The sequence below is a fragment of the Marmota monax genome, unplaced genomic scaffold (assembly GCF_021218885.2).
Source record: "Marmota monax isolate L192 unplaced genomic scaffold, Marmota_monax_Labrador192_F-V1.1 WCK01_AAM20220418_F8-fsc00015, whole genome shotgun sequence".
NCBI lineage: Eukaryota > Metazoa > Chordata > Mammalia > Rodentia > Sciuridae > Marmota > Marmota monax.
In genome coordinates, this window is record NW_026692194.1 from 22,086,859 (window position 1) to 22,114,800 (window position 27,942).

Here is a 27,942-nt window from a genome sequence, read left to right on the forward strand (position 1 = left end):
ATCACCAGAGGGCGTAAGTGTCCAACCAACAGCGCCACCTCTACAGGAGACTGCTACTAACACCTTTCTATCACCAGAGGATGTAAGTGTCCAACCAACAAGGCCACCTCCATATGCTGGGAGGCTCCCAACCCCTGCAGTTGATAGATGGGATCCTGAGACAGGATCTCCAATATTAACATGCCGTGTATTTGAGGCAGGAGGGCAGCGAATTCACAATGCTTTAAATTTCAAAACAGTGAAGCAGCTAAAAGAGGCTGTAACAAATTATGGTCCTCAAGCACCCTTCACTGTAAGCATGGTCGAATCCATTAACAACTTGAACATGACGCCAGCAGATTGGGCTAATATGTGTAAAGCTGTGCTAAGTGGAGGACAATACCTGTTATGGAAGGTTGCCAATGAGGAATTTTGCAAGGAGACGGCTAGGCGAAATGCAGCAGCTGGTTTTCCTCAGAGAAATCTAGATATGTTGTTAGGAAAGGGACCTTATGAGGATCAGCAGCAACAAATTGCATATGATCCTGGTGTATACGCACAAATTGCTGCAGATGCGGTTAGGGCATGGAAGACTTTACAAGGACATGGAGGTTTACAAGGTCAATTATCTAAGGTAATACAAGGAGCTAATGAATCTTACGCTGAATTTGTAGATAGGCTTATTCAAACAGCTACCAGAGTTTTTGGGAATACAGAACAAGCAATGCCATTACTAAAACACCTGGCTTATGAGCAAGCGAATCATTGGTGCAGAGATATCATTAGACCATGGAAACATGAAGATTTAAACACATATATTAAATTATGTAGAGACATTAATGAACAAGAGCAAGTCGTGGCAGAGGCAGTAAAACAGGCTTTAGATGCCAGAGACATTAATGAACAAGGGCAAATTGTGGCAGCTGCAGTAAAACAGGCTTTAGATGCCAGGCCAAGAACATGCTACAATTGTGAACAAACAGGACATTTTAAAAGGAATTGCCCCATTGGAGGAGGGTTTAACAAAACTAGGTATCAAAGGAGTAGAATACCAGGTATTTGCCCACTATGCCGTAGAGGGAGACATTGGGCTAATGAATGCCGTTCTCAAACCACCATAGAGGGTACTCCATTATCAAAAAACGAACAAGGACCAGGTGTTTATCCACGATATCGTGGAGAAAGGCATCGGGCTCCATTGCCAAAAAATGGACAGGGGGGCCCAATGCTCCGGGGCCCAAAACCACAAATATACGGAGCACTGGAGGAACCCAGCAACCCCATCAGGGTAGTGCCCAGGACACATTGTCCATCAGATCCCTCATCAGACAAACCAGAGGGAGCGCAGGGTTGGACATCTGCGCCTCTGCCAGAGCAGTACTAACTCCAGAGATGGGAGTTCAAATCATTCCCACAGGGGTGAAAGGACCTCTTCCCAAAGGAACAGTAGGCTTATTATTGGGATGCAGCTCTTCTACTCTAAAAGGACTTATGATAAGTCCTGGGGTAATTGATCCTGATTATGAAGGTGAAATAAAAATTATAGCCAGTTCTCCAAAGGGTATATCAGTAATTTCACCAGGAGATAGAATAGCACAGTTACTAATAATACCCAGCCTACATGATAAATTTTCCAGTCGTACTGTAGAAAGAGGTTCCAAGGGATTAGGCTCCACAGGTGTAGATTGGGCTATGCTTTCTTTAAATTTAGATTCTCGCCCCATGCTAAAACTAAATATTCAAGGACATGAATTTTTTAAAAAAATATTTATTTATTTTTTTAGTTATCGGCAGACACAACATCTTTGTTGCTATGTGGTGCTGAGGATCGAACCCGGGCCGCACGCATGCCAGATGAGCGGGCTACCGCTTGAGCCACATCCCCAGCCCCAAGGACATGAATTTAATGGGCTACTGGATACAGGTGCAGACCTTAGCATCATCTCTCGTCAAGAATGGCCAAAATATTGGCCATCACAACAAGCCACTCAAACGCTTCGAGGCCTAGGAGTGGTGACTAATCCCCACAGAAGTGCAATGGTATTAGATTGGAAGGATCCTGAAGGATGTGAAGGAACTATACAGCCATATGTATTGGATCATCTTCCCGTAAATTTATGGGGACGAGATGTCCTAGATCAATTAGGTTTGACATTAACAAACAACATCAACCAAAATGCACCCACTATTATGACTAGACAAGGTTTTAGGAAAGGAAAAAGATAGAAAAACAAGAACAAGGTATAGCAGCACCAATACAAATAGCTCAAGGAACGGACAGACATGGGTTGGATTTTCAGAAAGGGCCACTGAGACAATAAAAATTACTTGGAAATCAGAAAGACCAGTATGGGTTCCTCAGTGGCCCCTGAATAAAGAAAAGATACAAGCAGCCCATGACCTAGTCAAACAACAATTAGCAGAAGGACATATACAACCTTCTGTATCTCCCCATAATACTCCCATTTTTGTCATCAAAAAGAAATCTGGTAAATGGAGATTATTGCAAGATTTAAGAGCCATTAATAATGAGATGGTTATTATGGGACCTGCTCAATCGGGGATTCCTCAATTGTCTGCTTTGCCAAAAACTTGGTATGTTTTAGTTATAGATATTAAAGATTGTTTTTTTTCAATTCCAATTCATCCTGAGGATAGTCCACATTTTGCATTTACTATCCCTGCACTGAATCATGAAGGTCCTGATCAGAGATATGAATGGAAAGTACTCCCTCAAGGGATGGCTAACAGCCCAACTATGTGTCAAATTTATGTTAACAAAGTAATCCAGCCACTTAGAAATCAAAATCCTGAACTACAAATATTTCACTATATGGATGATGTATTATTAGCACACAAAGATAAAAACACATTGCTAGAATGTTATGCCACACTTACAAACTTATTAAAAAATTATAATCTAGAGATAGCAATAGATAAAGTACAATTAAATTTTCCAATTAATTATTTAGGAGTTCTATTATCCTCAACCATGGTCCGTCCACCAAAAATTCAAATATGAGTAGATCAACTCAAATCACTTAACGACTTTCAAAAGTTATTAGGAGACATAAATTGGATAAGGCCTTATCTAGGTATACTAACAGGAGAGTTGGGACCTTTATTTGATATCCTAAAAGGTCCATCAGATCCAAATTCACCCCGAATGTTAATGCCTGAAGCAAGAAAGGCATTAAAAATCATTGAAACATATATGGAAAATATGCATTTGGATAGAATTGATATAAGTTTGCCTTTATTATTTATTGTACTACCAACAAAAAAATATTCCTACAGGAGTATTTTGGCAAGAAGGTCCATTATTATGGATACATTTATCTTATTCTCCTAATACTATTCTTACTAGGTATCCTGAGGCTGTAGGACAATTAATACTCAAAGGAATAAAAGCAGCAAAGGGAGTGTTTGGAATTTCTCCCAATAAAATTATTACTCCATATACTATGAATCAAATTGATGAGTTAGCTAATGAGTTAAATACTTGGGCAATAATCATGTGCAAATCTAATGTTTCATTTGATAACCACTTACCATCTAATCCTTTATTGTCTTTTTGGTCATTGCATCCTGTAATTTTTCCAAAAATGACAAGAAAAACACCTATCATGAATGCTCCAAATATATTCACCGATGGGTCAAATAATGGTACAGCAGCAATAGTTACACCTGATCAAACTTTTACATTTTTAGTACCCAAACAATCAGCTCAAAAGGTAGAGCTTAATGCAGTATTACAAGCTTTTGTGATGTTTAAAGATTCTGTATTTAATTTATTTTCCGATAGTCAGTATATAGTTAATGCTATAGTATCCCTTGAAGATGCTGGTAGGATTTCCCCTTCCTCTACTGTTTTCTCTTTGCTTTCCACTCTACAAAGTCTAATCTGGGACAGAAAAGATCCATTCTTTATAGGACGTATCAGGGCACATACAGGATTGCCTGGAGCCCTTAGTTTGGGCAATGATTTAGCAGATAAAACTACACATGACATACATATTTTCTCTACACTAGAAGAAGCTACAAATTTTCATAAAAAGTTCCATGTCAATGCTAATACTTTACAAAAGCACTTTAAAATAACTAAGGAACAAGCTAGACAAATAATAAAACAATGTCAAAATTGTGTGACCTTTTTACCACAAGTTAATCTTGGAATTAACCCTTCATCAAAAACATGAGTCAGGTGCAATGGTGCACACCTGTAATCCCAGCCACTCAGTAAGCTGAGGCAGAAGGATCAAAACCAGCCTCAGTAACAGGAGGCACTAAGCAACTCAGTGAAACCCTGTCTCTAAATAAAAATACAAAATAGGGTGGGGATGTGGCTCAGTAGTTAAGTGCCCCTGAATTCAATTCCCAGTATTAAAAAAAAAAAAATGAGGCATTGACAAATTATTACAGATCTTTAAAATCTCTTAGGGAATTCCTGGATCATCTAATTCAAATACACTGGTTTTATAGATGAGAATAATAAAATCTAAAGAGTTGAAAGAATAGGCTCAAGGTCAATCATCTAAAAATTTAATTGAGTAAAAAATATATATCTCCTTGGATGCTAATTCTTCAGAAACCTTAAAAACCAAATGTAATTTTTAAATTAAGATCATGTCTTTTTTTTTTAGTTTTGTATCCTATGCCTAGGCTAATACTTGGCACATAGGAATCACTCAAACATGTAATAAATGAAGGAATGAATGAACTCTGAGCCAGACTATTAAACATGAATAAACCTGTGCTAACCAATATGGCTGCACAGGAGAATTATGTACAAGCATTTTCTACAAAGATTTCAAATTATATTTGCTCAAATAAGAGAAAGATTTTATAAACAAAACACTCCAATTTCCTACCTTTAGAACCTAACTAGTAGGAATTAATTAATGAGTTTGACAGTTAAGGTTATTTCTGAGAACTCAATAATAAAGTATTCAAAAAGTTAGATTCTTTGTATTAAAGTACATAACAACATCAGGAAAATCTCAAACAAAAGTTCTTTACTATGTAGAATTATTGATTCCTTTTTAAATTGTTATTATACATGATGAAACACTTCACACACAAAAAAAATAATTGCTTCATTTTTTAGGAATGTACTAATCCTTAAACATAACTGTTGTTTTTAACTTCTTAAAACTCTCTTTAATCTTAGGATATTCTGCAACCCATTAGTATCAGGTAATTAATTACCCCTTGCCTCAGCAATCCTTCACTTGTTAATGAAGTTATTATACCAAGTTACTATACTAGTCTTTTGGCAAATGAAAGAATGCATAACTGGAGTATTGCTTTGAATAAATCACACTATGTTACATTTAAATGAAATGACTGTCATCTAAGTCTATCTTGGTTTTTGAATAGACTTAGAACTTCATAATTGACTTTAGCTCTCGATTTTAAGATCTTCCATGTTTTTCACAGACATGAAAGTATTCTTATCTATCACGTTAAGAGGCTTGTGAAATATACTGATCCTTAACTGGCTTGCACTTGCCTATTAAACTAAAGATATTTCCACTTCTTATTAATACTAAGATAATCACTTAAATTTGTCAGGACATTTATATAATTGCTAGATTCCTGATTTTTTTAAATATTCTCCTTCTTTGATAGAACATGACAAGAAACCACTGCAAAATTCCCTAAGAGTTTCAGACTTTTCTCCAGAAATATAAAAACCAAAATTGAAGACCAAATCCTTAAAAATGTAGATAATTTCTAGCTCTTCTCTGTACCTTCATAAAACACCTGTCTATTAAAGTGTCCTACATTATCTTTTATTGAGTTATTTGTGCCATTAAACTATAGGCCATTTAATTCCTTAAAATATTAGCAAATCTAATCCAGAAAAACATAAAAAATCATAATCAAGTGAGATTAGCTCAGAATGGTGCCTGCCACCAAGAAATGGCAAAAACCATGTGTTTTTGCCTCCCCTTTCAGTTGTTCCAGACACTATCATACCTATAAAGTTAGTACTACAAAATTTTGTTCTTAAATTTTAAATATATATCATGTCATTCTCTATTTCTATTACTTGAGTACTATTCATGACACCCTTCTTAGAAGACTTTGCTGAATCTACGATCTACTAGACTTTTTTTTGGTACCAGGGATTTTACCCAGGATACTTTACTACTGAGCCACAACCTCAGCTCTTTTTATATTTTATTTTTGAAACAGGGTCTCGCTAACTTATTTAGAACTGTACTAAGATGTTGAGGCTGATCCTCCTCCCTCAGCCTCCCAAGTCCCTGGGATTACAGCATGCACCACCACACCCAGCCCCAAAATATCTTTTATCTCATTATAGTACATTGTAATCTAGTTTCCCTGCCTGTGGGCCCTTTTAGAACATAGAATCCCTCTAGGTCAAGATCTTATCCATCCTTGTATCCATCACACACTGTGATTCAGTAAGAAAGGATTTATTATATACTATATCCTTAATATTGAATTACTAGGAAAAAAGAGATAGGAGTAAAGCAGAAAATGCAATTGGGCAATAAGGAAATGGCTTATATCTCAATTCATTATGTCATAAAGCAACTCATCAGACACCATTGAAAATTCCACTTTTCTATCCCTATCTTTCTAAATCACATTCTATGTTGCTACCCTCACTTGAATATCTGAAATCTCTTTTACGGGGCAACCTCCCAAGTTTTAAACATAGATGTAACTAATGATGGTTCAAGAGAAGGCACATTAAAATGACAATAAGATAGAAAAGTACATTTTCCAACTGATCAAGATTTTAAGTTTTTAATTGTAATAGATAGCATTCCCTTGATTTTGGTATAACTCTACCTTAAAGATGCAACATACTTATTTGAAAGGCCACAAAATTACATGTTCTTGGTTTAATAAATGACAATAATTTTGCAGCTTAACTACTTTTTGGTAAGTCTCCATTCATAGCAATCTAGGAATTGCTACCATGTCAAAAATAATTTCATGACTATTTAAGAATTGATTGCGGGGGGGGGGAGATAAATATGTATTAATAGAGACCATAAGGAATAGGAGCTTTAAGATCAAAATTACTCAACATTATTCCCATCCTTTAGTTCTATGTTAAACAATCTTTAGCCTCTACTTCTTAAAAGGATTTAAGATTATTTACAGCCTTAAAGTAAAGCCAGCTGGCACTGAAAGCAGATTGAATAAGGTCCCAACAATTCATCGGGTATTAATTCAATGGTTGGGCTAAATATGCCCTAGAGAAGCTATGTTCAGTCCAAGTTTTTAAGCAAATCCAAGCAATTCCTATGAGCCATTTTAGGTTATATTACATAATTATATTTCTCTTCCCCCTTTCTTTAGCCTTCCCTTTTCCTTTCTGCTTCCACTCCCACATAAAAACTCATTGGGTTTTGTTTTTTCTTTTTTTCTCACTAGATACTAACTGCCACAGTGCCTTCTGATCCATCTTATCATACCCAAATTGGTTACATGACAACTGGCTAACATAGATACAGGCGTAGTCACCAAGTCAAATGTTTACTGAAATTCTACTGAGAATCAGGGAATGTTCTAGGACTGAGAACGCAGCGCAGAGAAGGCCTCTGCCCCCATAAGTCTCCTTTCAGCAGAGGAACCCAGATATTAAACAAAAAAATAAGAAGGAGATCACAGTAACAGGAAATGTGATGAATAATAAATGAAATAACAAAGTGTTAGAGATTTTAGAAAGGTTAAGGACTTCAGATAGGGCAGTTGAGATAGCCTGTCTGAAATGTGACAGCTGAGTGCTAAATAATGAAACAGAGACACCCCTCTAGAGAACTGAGAAACAGGGAACAGCAACTGAAATATCCCAAAAGGGAAATGACAATGGTGTGTCTGAATGATTAAAAAAAGACTCTTTTACACAACTGTAGTTTAATTATCAAAATAAAATCAAGAAATAAACATGACACAATGTTACCATCTAATCTTCAAACTCCATTCAAATTTCAAATTTCTCCAGTTGTCCCAACAATGTCCTTTATAGGTCCAGGATACAACCCATTATCATATTACTTTTAGAACTTATATATCTATTAGCCTTCTTCAATCTGGAACAGCTCTTTAGTCTTCCATGATCTTGAGATATATATATATTTTTTTAAATTTTTTTAATAGGTCAATTACCTTGTGGAATGTCTCCCAGTCTAGGGTTTGTCTAATTTTCCTCACGACTTGTGATTTTTAGCAGAAACACTACAAAAGCAATACTGAGCTCCCAAGTGCATCGTTTTAGAAAGCATAAGATGTGAATTTGCCCTGTTAGTGATGTTAATCTGTATTACTTTGTTAAAGTGGTTTTCTTGTTGTAAAGTTAATTATAAGTATGTTGTAGTTACCATTTAAAAGGAGTTAATTCATATCTTGTGGAGATCTACTTTGAGATTAATATCCTATTTCTCATCAAATTTCCACCTACTCTTTTTAGTAACCACTGATAATATATGCCTCAATCAGTTATCACTACAATAGGTACCAAATAGTAATTTTCCAATTATATCATTCCTTCTAGACCAGTTGTTCTCTAATGGGGGTAGAAAGGAGGCATTTGGCAATGTCTAAAGATAGTTTTGGTTTTCACACCTAGGGGTTGAGAATAGGGAGACATGCTACTGGCATCTAGAGGGTAGAGGTCAGACTTGCTGCTACAATGCATGAAGTGGTCCTGCTCCCCACCACCACAAAACAAAGAATTGTCCTGTCCAAAATATCACTAGTGCTGAGGTTCTAGAATTATCTAGTGCCTGTTCTTGATTAAATGGCAATCTAATATAGGTAGAGCTCTTTTTTCCCCATTTTATATTTATTAATATTAGCATGGATTCATAGAATTCTACTTTGCCCAAAGGGTTACAATTTGTTCTGTCATTTATTCTGATGCTCAAATGTTTCAAACTTGATCAATACTAACTCCTTCAAGTCAGTTCCTATATCGTTCAGGCATACGTCAATCACTCTTTGAATATTTTTTTACTTTATGGCATGAAATACCCATCCCCAGAGTCAGCCATTTCTTCAAAGGGCTCTGCTGCTTTTTAGTGAAGAATGATATTTACAAACCAAGATCTGAGTTGCAGTGTACTCAGTTAACAGACCAAGACAGACTAGGAAAAGCTCCACCTTCTCTCTCACTATAAACATGTCTGTCTATCTATCTAATCTATCTAGCAATGAGTTCACTCTAATGTTCCCATTTCCAATCTAACAGCACAGCATTTACTTTAGCCTATCCCCCTTTCCTCATATGTAATTCCCTCTCTCTTTTGTTGACATCAAAAAACTTGACCCAGATTATTCTCAATATAATAATTTGCTTAATCTCCCTACCTCTTGGTAAATTATAACATTCCCAGCGGTAAAGCAGAAAACTAAATCCCAGATGCACCTACTTCCCCTATCCCAGTTTCTACCCATATTCAAGCCTAAATCCTGGTTCCAGCAAAAGGGAATGAAGGAAAACCAGGTTCACCCCAAACATACCACTTATATGTTCACCCCTACTGCCAGTTAACACTTGACCTCCAAGCAGAGAAAGAAGGAAAATGAGCCAGATTCTGTAATAAACGTAATGTACCCCATATAAGTCAGTATTCCATACATCTAATACATAGGAAAGAATTCTAGGTTTCCCAAAATGAAAAAAATTTACATAAATGTTATATGTAAATTTACCTATAAAATATATTGCAGAACTATAATTATGAGATTTATCCTCTTAAAAGAGGCATTGGGAAACAGACAAAAAAAACTTACTTTAAAAACATGGTAAAAATAGTATGTTATTTCTAAAGGATATAAGAGAAATCTCTGGAAGAATGTATTCCACAGATTTAAAAAGATCATAATAATGTAAAATCAGTGTGTTCTAGTAAATAGAAATTATAAAGAATAGCAAGGTATGCAATGATAATTTAACATTAAAAAGCATTTACAATTAATCTCCATGGGAAACTTACCACTAAAACAAGAAACAAAAGAGATAAACACATTAAAAACAAGCTAAATAGACACAAAGACACTGATGAGACATTAAAAGAAACTCAAAGATGACAAATCTAAAATAATACATGTAAGTTGAGCCTATCCATAAATATTTGAAGGATAATACCTCTTAAGATGAATCAAACTAATTATAACTCCAAACTCACCACTTATTAGAGGACAATTTAAAAAACAGACATGTGTAAGTTTCCCTTTAAGATTGCAATTTTTAAAAAATTAACTAAATTTAATCCATAAAAGGCAAGATAACAAAGGTTCTTGGCTAGGAACTGTCAATGCAATACTCAAAAACAGGGAATAGAATTAAAGGCAATCTAAAACATGAAGTGAAATGCCCAGCTGTCAAGTGAAACTTGAATTCTATTACCTGCTTTTTCCAACACATTTATTTTTTGACTAAGTAAGCCAGACTCAGTTTCTATTGATCACAGCCAAGGAACCTTAACTAATTTATCTATGCACTCCAGTTTTAAGTTAAATGAGGCCTGTTGAAACTGGGACACTTTATATCTTTATTTATTGGTTCAATTATCATAACAAAAAAGCTTAAATTTGGCACAGTTAAATTTTTAGGGCCTACTTAGTTAATACACAGAAGGCCAAATTCTTCCAACTGTCACCAAGTAATTTCTATTGGAAGTTTGGGAATAGTCAGAGTTCAATATACATTCCAGAGGCATTATTTATCAATTCATTTATTTTGTTTGAAGGCAACTTATAATCTAATTTATTATTTGGTTCCCTATGCGTATATGTTTTCATTACATTTTTAAAAAGGAGATTTTATTATCATAGATAAACTGACACTTTTAAAATATTTTATTTATGTATATTTAAAAAATCTTTATTACATTTTCCCCAAAATAGCATATACTCAAAACAAATTCAACAATGCAAAGATTAATAAATAAGAAGAAATTTTCCTCTACCCTATCCCTTTGAGTCTCAATTTCCTGAGAAAAACTAATATTGATAATTTGGTATATATATTTTCACAGCTTTTTCCATATTCACAGGGTTTTTTAATATAAAAGTGGAATTCTATCATACACATTATTCAGTCCACTGAACAATACATCTTGGATACCTCTCCAGAATACAGCATATAATTCAGTTCATTTTTTAAATTACTACAAAATAATCCATTGATGGATACACCATAATTTACCCAGAAATTCCATTGGTGATGGGAGTAGATGTGTCAAACTGTTTCCAGACTATTTTCCTTTCCAATTCAAATAATGTTGTAATTAATATCTTTATATGTGTACCCTTATGTACTGGAGGACAAATACAAAAAATGAGATTGCTAGGTCAAAAGGACTGAAAAATTATTCTTAATTTTTTAAACTTTGTAAAAAATTTTAGTATACATAAAAATAACAATAGAAAATAATAAACTCCCATTAACCCATAATTTGATTTAACAATTGCCAAATCTCAATGCTCCCTTTTTCCTCTTGTCTACGAAATTTAAACAAATCCCATTTAATAGTCTCTAAGAATGGCTCTAAATATTTATAAAAATGTTTTTTGGAACACAAGTTACATAGTAAGAACCAGGATCTATATGCTTTTTAATATTCTATATAAATCTTCTTCAAAAAGTCCCTTATAATATTCACTTCCTCCTTCCATTAAGTTCTTTGCTAAGGAGAAACAGAATCAAGGCATCTAAAACAGTAGAAAAAGAGACCAAGAAAGATCATCCTAAAAGCATAAAAACCTTGAAAAGAAAACAGTATCAGGCAGACATAGAGATATATTAAATGAAAGAATCAAAGAGAAAGAAAAGAGTTACAGTAAGTAAATCAATAAAAGCTACCATTAGCAGGTAGGAAAAGTACCTAAAAGATTGCTGGTGGTCTGAGTGAGAAACTTAAGCAAAGAAAGCAATTTATGAGGAACAGGACATGCAATTTGAATGTATTTTGGAACCAATTGCTTAAAATATAACAAACAAAAAAACTAGATGAATAACCACTTAGTGTTCTCCTGTAGAAAGATATTTGGAGGGAAAAACATCACCAATGTGTAACAAAACTATATTTTTTTCTTTTTAAATATAAGAAACATCCCTAGTAAAGGAGGACAAGGTAAATGTGTTTGCATACACATTTATGAAAAATGATACTAATATGAATGTATTCCCAGAAAGAAAAGAAAAAGCCATGAAATGAATGAATTTCAAATGCACTAAAGACATGAGCTATATAAAACAATTATAAACTGAATTATTTTGTACAGTGAACATGTTATAAAATAAAGACTCATATCCTAATTTACTTATTTAAATTGTGGTTTTGGGCTGGGCACTGTGGCTGAGGAGACTGAGGCAGGAGGATCACAAATTCAAAGCCAGCCTCAACAAAAGTGAGGTGCTAAACAACTCAGTGAGACCCTGTCTCAAAATAAAATACAAAACAGGGCTAGAAATGTGGTAAAGTGCCCCTGGGTTCAATCCCCAGTACCAAAATTGTGGTTTTCTTTCTTTCTTTATCTTTTTAGTTGTAGATGGACGCAATACTATCATTTTATTTATTTATTTTTATGTGGTGCTGAGGATCAAACCCAGTATTTCACATGAGAGGCAAACACTCTACCACTGAGCTACAACCCCATCCCAAATTATGGGTTTCTTTTTAAAAGATTAAGTTCATTAATCCACAAAGTTCTTATTGAGTATACACTATATGCCAGGCACTGTACACACACAAATAAAACTGCAAACCCATCAAGCACAGTGGTACATGCCTATAATTCCAGAGACTCAGGAGGCTGAGGCAGGAGGATTGTAAGTTCAGAAATAGCTTCAGCAACTTAGCAAGATTCTCAGCAATTTAGTGAGAATCTGTCTCAAAATTAAAAATACAAAGAGCTGGAGATGTAGCTCAGTGGTAAATCCTCTAGGAATTTACAGTCTAATAAGTGACTTAGATGCAATTATAATATAATCTTATGTTCTAGCGGCATTTTAAGTTTTATAAAGTCTACAGGTACACATAGGAAGGACCAGTGAACTACAGCTTAGCAGAATCAGGAAAAGTTTTATAGAGGAGATAACATTTGAGCTGAATCTTAAAGGCTAAAGAACTCAGAAATCAAATCCCAGTGGCTCAGGATCCTCCCAGCAGGAGGAGGATTTTAAGTTCAAAGCCAGCCTCAGCAATTTAGCAAGGCTCTAAGCAATTTAGCAAGACCCTGTCTTAAAATAAAAAATAAAGTGGTGGGGATGTGGCTCATTGTTTAAGCATCCCTGGGTTCAAAAAAAAAAAATCAGAAATCAGAAGAAATAATTTCTAAAATTGTTGCAGTCTTACTACTTGTTTCCATACATCTAAATTGGAAATTTTTTTCTAATATGATTTGAAAGATCAATATGTGGTCTACCTAAATATGAATTTGACAAGATCATTAAGAAATTAAATAGAGAAACCTTTTGTCAACACACTCTAGTATTACTGTAGTTTCAAATTAGTTTCATAGTACACGTCTCTTAAAGACCATCTGATATTTGATGAAATCTTCTATTATAAAAGGCAGAAACCAAAGAAAACAAACAAAATAAGTAACTTTAAGGAAACAGAGACTATTAAGACAAAAGAAAAAAAAACTTTCAGTAATATCTTCAAAAAGGTAAAAGAAGCAATCCAAAAACATGAAATGAATGCCAAGGTAAGGCAAGGTGGGTGGGGACTAAGAAAAAGGAAAAAAACAGTTTTAGGTATAAACATAGAAATAAAAATCTCAATAGAAAGGTCAAAAGATAGTTATGGAAATACCCTAAGAGAGTAAAGAAAAAGTCAAAAAACTGCAAAACAAAAGAGAATTTTAAAAACCTACCCAGGATATACAACATTAAAAAAAATAAAAAGTTCCAGAAAGAGACAACAGAGATAAAAGAGAGAAGAAATCATTAAGAAAATTTTAAAACATTTTCCAGAACCAAAAAATATGATTTTCTAAACTGAAAGTACCCATGCAATGTTTGAAAGCAGAGCCATACCATGATATTGTATCATAAAATTTTAGAGCACCGAGAATAAAAAAAAGACTCTACAAGGCTCCAGAGAAAATTAACAATGATTAAAAATGATAAAAAAATTATAATAGAATTAGATTCTCAAATTCAACACTAGAAGGTATTATGCATTGCCATAAAATTTTGAAGAGTTATTTGAAATTTTATCATTTTATATCCAACCAAATTATCACAAAGTCACACAAAAAATTACTTATTGCTTTCCCTTACTTTCTTGGGAAGTTACTAGAGTTTATAATCCTAAAATAATGGAGCAAACAAACAAACAAAAATCCATGGGATTTACAAATGGATCCAAAACAAGAGATGTAATGAATCCTCAGGATAATAGTGAAGGGAAAGTTCGAGATGAAAGTTTTGTAGGAGATTTGGAGACAGACTGGTTTCAGAAAAGACTTCAAGAACATGAAACTGATGGTCTATCTATAGCTATTTTAACTGAAAATACATTACACCTTAAAAAGTCCAAATAAAATCATATCCTAAGACAATATGTTCAAGCCATTAAATTTCTATTTAATGTCATTAGAGTAACTCAGGTCATTTTTGCCAATATTCTAAAAATTGTCAGCAGGGAATTTTTCATTGGTGAAGCAACGTAGTTATTTTAAATGATTCTAGAAAGACGTTTGATGATGAGATATAAGACACAGTTCACAGAAATCATCCAAGTACCTGGATGTATCAGACACTGAGATATTTATCCAGATTCTAATACACAGTAGTTTCTTCAACATGTGTAGAAAGAATGTTTTATTCCTTTGTAGTAGTTCAGTCAAAGTTGAGAAATCATTTGAGAATTGAAAATGCAGGACAGCATTTTTAATAGGTACTTAATACACACTTGTTGAGATTGCTCTTTCTTTTCCAATCTACAAATAAATAAGAAGAAGCAAATGAGGATAAAGTGAACTATATAGTTTATGTATTATATATAAAACATTTATATATATATATATATATATACAATACATATGTAAATACACATATGTATGCATGCACACATACACAAATACTCAACAAATATTAAAATTTCTTCTGTACGTCTATATTAGTTTTCAATTTTATTTTTAAAACACTTTATAATTTTAATTCCAATGAATGTTTCAAAATCATGTTTTCTTAAAGATACTGGCTATTGAAAAATATTTAAAATAGCTTAAATTTTATTAAATAAAATAATACAAATATTTGTTAACAGTTGTTGCTATTTGTAGAGTGTGGGGAAAAATGTTTACCAAAGATTAGCTATTGACATATTAAATTAAAAATGACTTATCAGAAGAATTTATAAGCTGGATGCAGTGGTGCATACCTGTAATACCAGCTACTCAGGAGGCTGAGGCAGGAAGATACAAGTTCAAGACCAGCCTCAGCAATTTAGCAAGATCTTCTCTCAAAATTAAATAAAAAGCAAGATCTTCTTATAATATAAAATTTAAAATGGCTGGGGATGTAGCTCAGTGTTAGAACACCCCTGGGTTCAATGCCCAGGGTCTCCCTCACAAAAAATTACTCATGTTCTATTTAAAAAAATATTAATGAGAATTGATTACTTTTAGGTAGATAATAAACTGAAAAACACACAATGACAAATGTGTCTTAAATGCTTCCAAATATATAGTATGCATCAGAGTTACAAATTCAAATGTCTACAGGTAGTGGTGTGGGTCAAGGTAAAATAAAGAACCTGCTCACTTCTAATGCTTTTTTTTTTTTTTTTTTTAAAGAGAGAGAGAGAGAGAGAGAGAATTTTTTTTTAATTTTTTATTGTTGGTTGTTCAAAACATTACAAATTTCTTGATATATCATATTTCACACTTTGATTCAAGTGGGTTATGAACTCCCATTTTTACCCCATATACAGATTGCAGAATTACATCAGTTACACATCCGAGAATTTTTAAAATATTTATCTTTCTTAGTTTTCGGCGGACACAACATCTTTGTTTGTATGTGGTGCTGAGGATTGAACCCAGGCCGCACGCATGCCAGGCGAGCGCGCTACTGCTTGAGCCACATATTTTTTTAAATCTAAGATTAATACAATTCAACTGGTTTTTTCTTTGCTTATCACATAATTAAAAATGATACTTTATGTACACAGGTATGTGTGTAAGTATATACATATACACACCCACACAAACATATTTTAGTTGTAAGCCTGAGTTCTACACTCCTTTCATTCAGAAATTAAATGATGTCAATTGTCAGGAACTCTTGGGAAATGGCAATGACACAGAAGTCTGGCCCTCAACAACCTAAAAGGGCAAAAAGTAAGACAAGCCATGAATTTTACCACCCACAGCAAAGGCTCCACCTGACCCAGCTACTAGAACAAGCAGAATGTGAGCACGCGAAGCATCCACAATATACATAATTCATCTACATTTTCAGACTTAGACACACAGGAGGACTGTTTGAAACTTTTCTTCATTCCTTTCCACCTCCCCAGGACACAATGCAAATATTCAGATGCAGGGTTGAGAGTGGAAAGTTACAGAAGACAGGAAAGAATATAAAAAAAGATGAGCCCAAATCAATCATCAAATAATTATTTCACATCAAGCATTCATAAGAATAGACATAAGCCATACAAATGTCCAAATAGCTACAGCAATTCTCTGTGGAAGGTCTGTCAATGATCAAAACAAAGATCTTGCTAAAACAAGAATATCCTTTTAGGTGAGCTCTTTGTGTGACTTGTGTTTATATAACAATTTTAAAATATCTCTGTGGCCATAAACTTGAGAAAAGGTTATGTAAAAATACAAATCATTATTACTATTGTATTGTTACAAAAAGCAGTATTTTTCAAAAAAAAACTGAAATAAAACAAAACTCACATTTGGTTTAAGACTACTAAAAGAAAAGAAAATGCATTCTTTTCCCACTATCCTCACTCCCCAAATCCCCACTCCATTAGATTGTCAACTACCTTTCAGAAACCCTAGAGAGCCCATTTTCCAGTGACCTTTAATCAGTCTCCTCTGAGACACAACTCACTGCACAAAATTATTTTCCATTTGCTAAAGTTATTTTCTAGCCTTCCAAGTTACCACTTAAAAGTTTTCAGTTCTCATCATGAACTTTTAAAATTCATTTCTCTTCATTTTGGAAAGACATAACCTTCAAAAAAATACAGTACAATATTCCTGAATTCTTGTGTGACTATTTACTAAACCTTTAAGCGAGTTATCTTGTTCTGGATATCAGTTTCTTCACTCCTTGCAAAGTTAAGGTTATTAAATAGGATATTTACAAAGTCCCCGACCAATACTGTAAGGAATGAAGAAGTAACGGCAGCCATTTAAAAGATAGAGAAAGGAATACTGATCATATTTGCTTAGGGAAAAAAAAATTTGCTTGGCATATTTTCTGCTAAAATGGAGAAACATAAAATAGGACATATAAAGGGAGGAACAACTTAGTAGGTTTATGACAAAAATATAAACTACTACTATTGCACCGGTCAGATCATATAAATCTAGAAAGATTGTTAAAGTTTATTTCAGTCTTTTTTTTTCCACAACAGAATCATCTTCTATTATCAAACGAATCATTCCAACTCCATCACTTTTTATTTCAAATAAAAATGTAAAAAATGCATTAAAAAGAAACATCTGCTAACTATTCTTTCCCACTTGAATAGTAATAACAAATGAAAAGACTGTGATGGGCAGGGGAGTGTTTACCCACACTGAACAAAAAGGAAAAAAACAATCTTGCCTGGAAACTATGGAAATCATGAAACATGGCTATGGAAACTTCTATCTACCAACCTAACCTAACCTAATATTTTCTCATATAATGAGAAATCCAAGACTACAGCTATGTTGTGATTCTAAACAGGGACCAAAAGCCAAACCAAGTGCCAGAGCTCATACTACCACTTAATTCCCTACTGGCTTTGAGGTCTCCTCTAACTTCAAGTCTGCTGACTACCATGCATCTTAACCATGTAACACACTGATGGGGCCTTATAAATTTATTTTCTAACAGAACTTACAAATTATGCCCAAAGCTCAACAATCTGCCACTGACAACTTTTGTACTCTTTGTATTCCACCTTGATCTAATATAGAGTTAAAATTATTCAAGTTCTTATTTCTTATAAGTATATAGGAAGATTTATAAAGTAAATAGGGAGACTTCCAAATCCACACCACACTGTGAACTCCTTGGACAAAAGTACTATTTCAAATCAAAATGTTTTCTATTTTTGACTGCTAAATTAATTGCTCCATTATACCGCTATCCTAAGCAATATTACAGCTTTAATCAAAAATATTAACACTCAGTTTGGATGTTAATGACTATTTTTGCACAATGAAAGTAACATTGGTTTTTTCTATAGTTATAAAAGCATACATGTTATAAAAATTCAAATAGTAAAGTATAAAGAAAAAAGTACAAATCACCAGAAACCCAAATAAAACACTGACCATCAAGACACAGTTTATACATAACCATAACTACTCATATACTTAATAGTGCACATATTTTTCAGAAATAAGACCATAGTTTTTGTACTTAATTTTTAACCTACTATGTTTTATAGATCTTCAAAACCTAGATAGCATTCCATTGAATGAAGTATCCATAATTAGCTAGTCACCTAAAATTAAATATTTACATTTTTTCCAGCTATTCATTATGCTGCAATGAATCCCTATGTACATAGCTTTGTATAATGGTTTCATTATCTCTTTAGAAAGGGAATTATTAGTAAAAACTATAGATATTTAAAATGCTGGAAGATACTTCAAGACTACATCTGAAAAAGTAAAATCAATTTACCCTTCCACCAAGTACATGAGCATGTCCATCTCCTTACAGTGATCATTGATTATTGCTTTTGTCACCTTTACCAGTCTGATATACAAAATTATACCTGTTTTAATTAATTACTAGAAAATTAATCATTGATGTATTTATAAAACATTAGTATTTATTTTGTGAAATACTTGTTCCTAATTTTTGGCTATGTTTGTCTTTTTCTTATAGATTTGCAGTCTCTATCTTTTTGTTATTGATTCATAAAAGCTCTTTATACAACAATGAGAATATATCTTTGTCTACATATATTTCATAAAAAATAATTACCAATTTGTCATTTGTATCTCAGCTTTTACATATATAGAGATTATAAAGCATATATGTAAACTAGAGATAAGTACATCTGTATATGTGTATATGTACATATATTTTTTTTTGAAAGAGGAAAACCTTTCTAAATCCAAGTGGCATTCTTGAAGGTTTGATAATCCCACTAATATTATAGACTGTAACTATACAACACAATAACAATGAAACAGAAAAACTAAAAACCTGGATTATATTTCCTAATAGATTGCTGTCTTTGGTTTCTTAAATGTAGATTTAAAAAGAGAAAATGCTTCTTATTTTAATAAGAATCTTTCCTTCAGTAATATATGATTATTAGTCCAAAAGAATTCAGTTTTAGATACATCACGAAACAGGCTCTGCTATCAAGCAAAGATTACAGTTATGTGCATTAAAAGTCCAGGTGAGCCACAGAGTTCACTAGGGGAAAAAAATCATCATTGTCACATGTAAAAGTATAAAGGGAAAGGGCCTACAAATTAGTCCAGGAGACACAAGATACCAACTAACTGCAGGATCCTATCATGTAGCCTAGTCAGGAGAAAACCATTTTGAAAGAATGGCAAAAGAGATTTTGCCAATTCATTCCCCAAATTTAAGCAGCAACATTAGCCAAGTTATCCTGATTAATACCAAGTTGTTGCAATGATACACAACTGTTGACTTCCTAGCCTTTAAAGCTTATAAACTTATTATATGTATGAAATATGTAATATATATTATATGTGATGTATATCATACATAATGTATATTGTATATTTTATATAATGTTGTATATATTGCATATATTGTGTATGTTTTGTATTTATATAATAAACATAATATATTTGATACATAGTTTATCCATACAAGTTTGTAAGCCTTTAAAGGCTAAGAAGTCAATATATATGTCTAATATTCACTATATATGTATATAATATACAATAAATTGAGGAGTAGTAACTCATCTGTACCTGCAATCAAACAATGGATGAGAAGCTTTAAAAATTGTACAAATGAAGCTTTTATTCCCTTGAGCACAGATGAGATTTTATAAATACCAAACAATTGTATTAGATATTATAATAATCAAATTTGGATCAAATAGCCCTGAGGAGAATCAAATTTTTAAAAATTCAGTTCATCTGAGAAAAGAGACAACTTTGGAGAAGAGAAAATGGCTTTAGGAGAGACAAGCATAATGGAGCTTCTCCAATTAGAGGTCAGAGAGATTGGCTGGAAAGGAAATTCTGCCTACAGAGAAAACAGAAGCAAGAAAGCTGCTGCAAAGCTCACAAACAGAGCACTCTCTTGTTTCCTGAGGTATCTGAGTGACATGTCAATTGAAACACAGAAGCAGTCAGTACCTCACTTGAGGTGAAGGATGTCATCCTATACTTTTCCCTAGGTAGCTCGATGGCATCTTTTCCTAGGCATGATGAATGAATAGCAGGCACATCCTCTCTGCAGTGCAGCTTTGATATCTTAGAAAGAAGTAGGTTCTCAAGTAGTGAAAACTAAAGAACAAAATATGCATACCTATCCCTAAAGATAAGCAAAAGGGAAGCTGAATTTTGAAAGAGGTTGTTTTTCAAAACAGCAAAATAAAATATCTAAAAATAAGGTTGAGGTCATATACTATACAGCAATAAATTGTTATGCAGAAATTATTGAATCTGTATGAAATTCACTCTAATTTCTTCCTACAAGATTCAAAAATACTCAAGCAGTGCAGGGATATCTCAAAAATATAAGTCATTTTGAGATCAGATGCTTAAAAATACTTCTAAACAATAAAAGTAAATATAAAGAATATTTTATTTTTAAATATATCAAGAAATAATAAAATAAGAAATTTTATTTATTTTCCAAAAACTACAAAGATTTTTCAAAATCATTTTGGTTAAGGCATGGGAAATTCTGGAAATAAAACTGATCATTTTATCTTTGAATTTTACAATGAGTATAATCATAACATGATTTTTAAATTTAGAATAATAGTTCTACTAAACCTTGAAAATAATGTCTTCATCATATACACACATCAGGTTTCTGTGACCCTAAAATATCTTAATTATCTGTTCTATTATCATCAAGAAGTAATATCAACCTGGAAACATATTTCTGAAATAAATAGGTAATTTTATCAATTTTCATACTATTAAACATTTTTTTCCTTATTTCAAATATCCTTCAGTATACTATTTTGATAGTAATTTAAGAATTGATATTCTTTATACAATTTTTATATTATATTAATTAGTGAGTATATTAAATATATTACGAAAAATCAAATGTAAATGTGTAAACATCTTCATATGTATATATGATGAAAGCATAGAGCAATTATTCAAGACATTTATTCTATAAATTACACTGTGCTGAGAGAATTATGATTGTGGCGCCCTCTGCTGGGGTTTCTAGTCACAAACTCAATACCACTGTTAGCATAATAAAATCAAACTTTTGAGACATCAAGGGAAAAATCGCTTTTTCAATCCATGATTACTTTATGCCCAAGATTTTTTTTTCTTTCTTTTTTTTTTTTTTTTTTGGTACTGGGGATTGACCTCAGGGGCACTCGACCTCTGAACCACATCCCAAGACCTATTTCGTATTTTATTTAGAAATGGGGTCTCACTGAGTTGCTTAGCACCTTGCTTTTGCTGAGACTCAGGAGCCCCTGGGATTACAAGCGTGCACAGGCACCACCGCACCTGGCTATGCCTAAGATCATATAAAAGTTATAATCTATATTTACTGTATTGAAGCACGACTTAACCAATTTATGCTTTACCAAATAAGTAAAGCATCAGTACTAAGTTTTCTTTACAATAAAGACAGTAAATTTAAAAGTTATACCAAGCATGTTTTAACAGATCTTGCTTTTGTTACTACTTATATCACTTGGTAATGTAGTCAGGTTTTGTTTTATTTTAAATATTTTTTTTAGTTGTAGATGGATACAATATCTTTATTTATTTTTTATGTGGTGCTGAGGATCAAACCCAGTGCCTCACACATATCAGGTAAGCACTCTACCACTGTACAACCCCAAATCATAGTCAAGGTTTTAAAGACCCTGTTTATACAAAACATTGTAATTAACTATAATTTTGGTAATTTTAACTAGTTCTCATTTGTTAGTTCAATCAACAAAGTTTTACTTTAAAATATCAGAATAACTCAGCATCTTTTTAAAATTTAAACTTACTTTAATCAATATATAAATATTAAAAATATAAATATATAAAATTATATTTATGAATATTATCTTTTTATTAGAAAAAACTAAAAGAAGTTTGAGATGTACCCATCATCAGTAATAATATTTTTCATTTACTGAGTGTCAACTCTAAGGAATGCAGTGTGTTATATATTTTATATACATTATATCCAGTCTTAAGAAATGAAAACAATTAAGGGACACAGGGATTATTTAAATTGATCAAGATGAATTTCAGAGCCAGGATTCAAATGTAGGTATGTCTCATTCCAAAATATCAAACCTTCCTACCAAACAATAGACAGTAGTGGAAAATAATGTCTTTAACATTCAACTTCTTCATTTGTTAATGAGAAAGCAATTTGGGGAGTGTGGAGAGAAGATGACAGGGGAAAAAAATGTTTGAGAAGGATAAGCTGGTTATTCATGCATAAAATAATAATTTAGACCTTTCAGAAATTATTTTTATTTTATATAATGCTGCCAGCTAGTGGCCCTATTTCAGACCAAGTTCCAGGCAACAACATTCATTTTTTCATATTATTGAATTAAAAATTCTTCATTTCACAATTCAGAATCATGTTCTGGAATTATGTATACTTAGGGCTGACTTACTTAAAATTACCCTAAAACTGAAGAAGAAAGTCTCCTCAACTGCCATTAGCATCCCTTGCCCAGTTCTTGTCTGACCTCCAATAAAAAACATGAGATATGTCTAAGTGGGAAATAACTCAGAAAGAGTCAATATGTACATGGGCCTGGGACTATAGCTCAGTGGCAGAGTGCTTGCCTAGCATGTGTGAGGCACTGGGTTTGATTCTTAGCACCACATAAAAATATACAAACAAAATAAAGTAATGCTATCCATCTACAACTACCAAAAAAAATGTTTTTAAAGAGTTAGTATGTAGAAGCTAACATATGCCTGTCACTGTTCATGAAAAACAAATTTGACTTAATTTAAATATTTTAGGATAATTTAGGAACATTTATAGATTCCTTTGTGACAAAGTTCCCTATACCATCTAGAGCTTGCCATAATGTGAACATCAGAACAAAATTATTGCCTGGAAATTATTCTATTAATGTCTATGCATTTTATAAAGTAGTACTCTTAACAAAGTATGTTATTTAAGTTTAGGCAGTAAGTAGTTATGGTTTTGAAACTTCCTTTGAAAAAATTTTACTATTTTTAAACTTAAAATTATCATATTTCACTATTAATTCACTCTCTTAAGATAAATATCTATGCAACAAACATGAAGAAGCTCTCATCATGATATGTTGTTTAAGTCAGTGACATAAAAATATTCTTGGCTAATTTCTTTCATCATGTGAAATTATTTTAGAATTATTTAAGTGATTTTTCTCAGTGAAGAAATCTGTTACCACTTAATCAGAGGCTTTGATGAGTCAATATATTCTATAACACTGAATACTGCATAAAACAACACTCCAGTATCAAACTATATTAGCATCACAGAAAACATGTTCTGGGTTTAATCTATAATGAAAAAGTAAAGAAGCAGGCAATGGAACAGAAAGCATCCAAAACATAGCAAAAAGAAAAGAAGTAGACCCTCCATTGTATAAACTGAGAAGGTCACAATGGAAACAAGGAACAAAAGAAATAGGATCAGAGTTCCTTCTGACCTGTATTCTTACTTGCACACACCCCTACAAGATGTAAAAACTGCCATATCCTATTTAGCATGCATGTTATATGAGACTTATTTTGCAGCTAAACGATAAGTTTCTATGTACACACACATTAGTGAGTATAACAGTAGTGAAAACACCATCAACTTGCTTTTTAAAAAACGAAACATGTTTCTACAGAGGTAGCATATAACTTACAGACATTTCCTGTATTGTCAAAGCTGGTAAGAACATCTTCAACATTCAAGGATCCATTATTATGTCTACAAAGGAATAAAAAACTTTTTTAATGATTCTGAAACACTAGTGTTTCCAATGTTTAAAAAAGCTGAGACTATGTATGTATGATGCACCCAATACTAATAAACCCTTCCATGTTGTATTTTTTTAAATATTTTCTGTCCACTAGAGGGAGAAAGAAAAAAACAAAACAAAATAGTCTTCAGAATATTTAATGCTATGACATTTCTTGATGATTAACGAACATTTTAAAGTATTATTAATAATAATTTTTAACAAACCTATTTTAGTTACATACAGGTAAGGTCTTGATCTTAAAGACCAAATACACATGCACATGCACACGCATTACACTTAGAGAATCTTATGATCAAAGGAAAATAATCACCCTCCAGAACCACACTCACAATACATAAAATTTCCTTTAAAATAGTGCAACAAAGTCAGAACTTCATTCACAAAGAATTAACCAAAACTTCAGGCCTGCACATTTCATCAACCAGCAACTCTAAATGCCAGTGGGTAAATTTTTTGTAGCATTTGCCCACTAATCTTATCTTAATTAGTTCTAATTTGTCTTCACTTGATAACCCATTAAGTATTTGATTATTGATTTTAGTAATACTTATGAAAGATGGTACTCTTCAAATAGAAATGGACCTATCTGTCAATAATTCACAGAGTTTGAGTTACTTTTACACTGGTGATATAAAAAAAAATTGATACTAATCCATCTATAATATTTTGGGGGGACTGGAGGGTACTGGGGATTGAACTCAGGGGCACTCGACTACTGAGTCACATCCCCAGCCCTATTTTGTATTTTATTTAGAGACAGGGTCTCACTGAATTGCTTAGCACCTAGCTAAATTGCTGAGGCTGGTTTTGAACTCACAATCATCCTGCCTCAGCCTCCACAGCCACTAGGATTACAGGTGAGCACCACCACACCCGGCCATATACAATTTTCAACATACTCCTTCATAAAACTTACAGCTGCAGTTTGATTTTAGGATGTTTTAATAGTTTGTAATAATTAATAATAATTAATAATTAATAATAATTCATTCGTAATAATTCAACAATACTACTTTGTCATTAGAATGTAGTATAAATTATGTACAGCATTTGAACTAGATTGCCCCCCTCCCAAATTTGTATGTTGAAGTTCTAACCTCCAGGTACCTCAGAATGTGACTCTACTTAGAGACAGAATCTTGAAGAGGTAATTAAGTCAAAATGGGGTCATTAATAAGGTGCTCTTTAAATAGCTGGTGCCTTTAAAAGAAGGGTTTCAGGCCATGCACTGTGGCATATACTTATAATTCCAGCTACTCAGAAGGCTGAGGCAAGAGAATTGCAAATACGAGGCCGGCCTGGACAACTTTGTGAGCCTCTATCTCAAAATGAAAAATAAAAAGAGTTGGGGATGGGGACTGGGGTTGTGGCTCAGTGGTGGAGTGCTAGCCTCGCACACGTGAGGCACTGGGTTCGATCCTCAGCGCCACATGGAAATAAATAAATAAATAAAGATATTGTGTCCATCTACACAATGAGTCCTTCTGGGTTCAATACCCAGTACCACCAAAAGAAAAACAAAAAGAAAGAAGGAAGAGGAGGAAGAAGAGAGGAGGAGAAGAAGGAAAAAAGAAGGGGGAAGAGGAGGGGAGGAGGAAGAAGAGTTTGGGAACCAAAGGGAGACAAAAGGGGATACGTATGCATAGAGAGGCAACCACATGAAGATGGGGCAAGATGGGGGCAATCTGTAAGCCAAGAGCCCTCTGAAGAAAGGTCGGCCAATACCTTGATCTCACACTTCTAGGCCCCAGAACTTTTTAAAAATTTCTGCTTTCAAGCTACCAAATCTGTGGCCTTTTGTTTTGGCAGACCTAACAAACCACAACAAACGACAAAAGAATGCTGGTAAACTGCATTACCCCTTTCAGAAAATATGAGCTTTTATTTCTATCACAAAGACCTAGTTCTTGACAGAATGAATAAATGAAACTGCAAGATGTTATTGGCAATCACAACTGGCCAAAAAAACACTGGGCTCAAAACTATTATAATCTAAGGAAATAAAGTCACCAACCATGAATCAAACCTTTCTCATCATAACACAATGATTCTCTACCTTCTCTGTGCATATAAGATTCTAGGAAGAGATGAGGTTATTTACCTAATATGGAAAACTAGGGCTGGGGTTGTGGCTCAGTGGTAGAGCTCTTGCCTAGCATGTGTGAGGCACTGGGTTCGATCCTCAGCACTACATATAAATAAATGAATAAAATAAAGGTTCATCAACTTCTAAAAAAAATTTTTAAATATAGAAAATTATATTAAACACTGAAATAAGAGGAAAAGCAACAAAGTATGTAACATTGAAAAAGCAAGATGAAGCTATAAAATGATCAGCAGTATAGCATATAACTCAAAATTTTTTTTCTAAATATAAAAGCAATATAGGGTTCCTTCAAGGAAAAACTGCTCATAATCCTAACATGCCTTTAGAGACAATCACAGTTAATATTTCAGTACATAACCTTCAAATCTTATTCTATGCTCATATACCATTCATAAAGCCTGAAAGCACACTGTTTTGTAATTTATGTTTTTCATTTGTCATATTATAAACAGTTCCCCACATCAAGTAATGTCCTGTAACATCATTTTAATGGCTGCCCAGTGTTCATTGAATGACTTTCTGAACTACAATTTCTTGGGCCAAAACTTTTTAACACCACGCTATCACACATATTGCTTCACTGAAAGTGCTTATGGAAATTTCATTAAGCTCATTTCTTATTTCCTTAGGATAAATTTCTAAAAGTAAAATTATTTTCAGGCTAGTTTTAACAAGAACATTCCCTCTTTCTCCTTCACTCCTTCCCCTCCCTCTCTTCTCTGAGACATACATATACACAGAAATCAGGATTAAAAATAAGTATTTGAAATTAAATTTGAAACAAAGTAGAAAAAAGGTACACATTTTGCATAATGTTAAATATTTCTAAAAATCAAAAGCAGGGATATAGAACTGAAATGCCTATTTTAAAAAGTTAAAAACTTTTAGTGTTATCATTGAAGCAAAACTTTAAATTATTAAATGCATTATTTCTTGAACAAAAAAAAAGAAAGAAAGAAGTATTCCCTGTGGTTTTTTTTTTTTTTTTTTTTTTTTAATAAGATAAGGGGTGGAGGACCGGTTAACCTAATCCTGCAACTCTAAAATCCTTATAAAAAATGAAAAACAAGTACCTACAACATTATTAGGGTTTTGAAACCCTAAAAGATAACATCTTATGAAAGAATGTCAACAATCATTGCCTTCAATAGTATAAGAATTAGTGCTAATTATAGGAAAACTTCCATGAATGCAGTTTAGTAAAGATTCAATTTGATTACTTCAAGTTTCCTTTTGTTTGTCCCAAACTCAAGGACTGTTCTTTGTCCAATGAGTCATCAAATACTTTATTCAAGTGTCAACGCTATTAGATTCTGTCTACCCTTAATCTTTCAATTATTTACCTAGGTCCTGTCTAGACTTAATGGCTAAATAGTAATGCTGACAGGGAAGGGACTTTTTCAAACTTAATCCTTACAAACTTCTGTCTTAGCATATACTGGTAATTAATGTTATATGATAATGACAAAATTTTAA

The 27,942-nt window shown here is 33.0% G+C and overlaps 1 protein-coding gene across 1 annotated transcript in view; it reads right to left on the reverse strand.

Annotated features, from left to right (window-relative positions):
* The window catches only part of Camkmt (calmodulin-lysine N-methyltransferase), a 413,208-nt gene that overhangs the window by 364,791 nt on the left and 20,475 nt on the right, over positions 1-27,942 (reverse strand). Inside the window, exon 3 of the mRNA XM_046424938.2 lies at positions 24,240-24,304. Within this exon, the coding sequence (XP_046280894.1) occupies positions 24,240-24,304 (65 nt within the window). The remainder of the gene's footprint in view (positions 1-24,239; positions 24,305-27,942) is intronic.